This window comes from Octopus bimaculoides, chromosome 6 (assembly GCF_001194135.2).
Source record: "Octopus bimaculoides isolate UCB-OBI-ISO-001 chromosome 6, ASM119413v2, whole genome shotgun sequence".
Taxonomy (NCBI): Eukaryota; Metazoa; Mollusca; class Cephalopoda; order Octopoda; family Octopodidae; genus Octopus; species Octopus bimaculoides.
In genome coordinates, this window is record NC_068986.1 from 106,759,736 (window position 1) to 106,762,582 (window position 2,847).

Sequence of the window (2,847 nt, forward strand, 5' to 3'; positions counted from 1 at the left end):
TCTTACTTCCTGTTTCTCTTGTGCCTGTAATTCAAAGGGCCAGCCTTGTCACACTTTGTGTCACGCTGAATATCCCTGAGAACTACGTTAAGGGTACACGTGTCTGTGGAGTGCTCAGCCACTTGCACGTTAATTTCACGAGCAGGCTGTTCCGTTGATCGGACCAACTGGAACCCTCGACGTCGTAAGCGATGGAGTGCCAACTATTGGGAAATATGAATTGGGTTGATATTGGAGGGAGAGGGCCATTGTATGTAGAGGTGTATGAAATTGAATTGTGGCAAGTGAATAGGGAGGGGAATAAGGAGGGGGTTGAGGATGACATATACCTATATTTCATATAAGTTCTTAAACATACTTAATATTTGTTTAGTTTAGAACGAGCACTCTTGTTTCGGAACAATTAGCATTTTGGAATGGCTGTCGAACCAAAAGCTTCGTAAAATGGATGCCATGCCTCTGTATGTGTGTGTCAGTGTGTGTCAGCGTGCTTTTGTATGTGTTTGCGTGTATGAGGGAAATAGTCGTAGCGAGAGAGACAGAACTTCAGAAACACAGGCAGTGATTGCTTTGTTTATGTTTCGATGAAACAATGACTTTTACATTTTGCTTTAATAATTTCAGTTTGTAAAGACTCCCGAGGAAATTGTATGGTTCATGGCCAGCAGTTGCTTGGTGTTTATCACAATCTGTGTGTGACACTGTTCTGTAGCGTATATGGTAGTGTGGCCACACTCAGTATGCGATTTAATTTAGGTGAGTATAATCTAACCCCTTCCCGTCATACATACATGTATACATTCTCCCTTTAATAAAACTTACAATCACATCAACACACATCTAGATGCACTAACATACAAACGCATAAATGTATGAACATATGTTTGCATGTATATAAGTATATATATTGCTCTTTGGGAGATCTTGAAAAAGCCGGTCTGCCCTCAAGAGTTCGTGAGAATGCTTAGACAATTTCATGAAGGGATGCGAGTTAATGTTGGAGGTTAAAGTCAGATCCAGTTTTTGAAGAAAATGGCGTGAAATTGGGCGATCTTCCCGCTTTTACTTTGAAAGTTGTACTGAAGGGTTTTATGTAAGATATAGGGAAAACTGTTCAGCCTCGTAAGACTTTCAGCTAAAATGAAAGTTCTTCGTTCGCACATCATTAATTTCTTGGATGCAAGTGAATTTGTCTTGTTAGGACATTGGCAGGAAGAGATGCAACACATGATAAATGCGATATCTACAGAATATACGAAATTGGACATTACAATTGAATTGAAAAAAACTGTTCTGATGTACCAAACTTTTCCCTCTAGGTTTTATACTTAACCTTCTGTAACTGCATATGAAGAACGTTTAGAAGGTAAGACGTAATATGGAGAGCTAGAAGTTATGATTTCGCCGTCTCCCTCTTCAATCAGACAAGGAAAGCAGTTTTCCTTCGTCTAATGGCTGCAGCGAAAGTGGTTGTTTGGTGGAAAAGGCTGAAATATATGAGAACAGGTTCATTGCTCGTTGGTAGAGCTCTCATTGACTTCTTCAAGTTTCACTTGAAAAGGAAATTGAGAGCGGAGAGAGAAGTGCCGTTCTCAAAAGAGTTTATTGAATGGTGGGTGAGAGTTGCAAAAATGACAAGAGTGGATGGTACCGCTCTAAGTGTAGACCTGTGAGTCGGAAAGAATCAATTGGAGCGGGAGCTTGCTTTTGGTATTCAGGGAAATCTTGGACAGTGGGGTTCCTCGATTATCCTTAGAGGTCATCCTTTATCAGGAGGACCACATCTCTATCATCCTCCCCCACCCCATCCCTTTTAAAAACCTTTTGTATACTATGTATATGTCCCTATCTTTGCATTGTATTCGGTGTATACTTCTTTCTATTAATTATTTTATCATTTCATTATGTGTAAACACCAAAACTTTATGTCTGTCTTCGTATTGTCCACGTCGTTTTTCACTTGGGTGGCAAATAAATGAAATCATTATTATTATTATTATTATTATTATTATTATTATTATTATTGTTGTTGTTGTTGTTCTTCTTATTATTATTGTCATCATCATCATTATTATTAAGTCACTGGGGTAAAGTATACGAAGCCCAATATACCCATCATCACTCACCGTCTGTTAAGGGTACACCAGGCACATACATCACAACCGTATGTGTGCAACATGGTGATCTAATACCAAGATGAAAATTACATGACCTTCTACGTGGGATCCAGTTAGAATTTTCTTCCGATCAAGTAGCCCATCCCACTCAAAATGTCCCTGAATAAGGGTTGTTTGAGTATGTTGAACGAGACACCTATGTTTCTTGACGGGTATTATACAAACGCTAAAATATTCTTCTTAGCCCATGGCTATGATGGTCCCCCAACAACCTCTGCGTGTGATCAGAGATGCACATATCGTCATCCATCAAAAGAGCTGCTCAACTGCTTAATCCAAAACAACAGACAAGCAAATCTGTGGTACTGAGCAGAATATTTGTCGTAGCCCATCTTTTATACCAAGACAAATCATGTACATGATAACATTTCCAATCAGTTTTATTATTATCATTATTATTATTATTATTATTATTATTATTATTATTATTATTATTATTATTATTATTATCATTATTACTATTATTATCACTATAATGATGATGATGATGATCATCATCATCATCATCATTATTATTATTATTATTATTATTATTATTATTGTTATTATTATTATTATTATTGCTATTGTTGTTGTTATTATTATTATTATTATTATTGTTATTATTGTTATTATTATTATTATTGTTATTGTTTTGTTGTTATAGTTATTATTATTATTGTTATTGTTG

General features: G+C 36.3%; 1 protein-coding gene across 4 annotated transcripts in view; it reads left to right on the top strand.

Moving 5' to 3' along the window:
- LOC128248170 (uncharacterized) overlaps positions 1 to 2,847 on the top strand; it is a 12,452-nt gene that overhangs the window by 9,021 nt on the left and 584 nt on the right. For all 4 annotated transcript variants that reach the window (XM_052969044.1, XM_052969045.1, XM_052969047.1 and 1 more), the window contains exon 4: positions 625 to 756. In XM_052969044.1, coding sequence (XP_052825004.1) covers positions 625 to 756 — 132 coding nt within the window. The remainder of the gene's footprint in view (positions 1 to 624; positions 757 to 2,847) is intronic.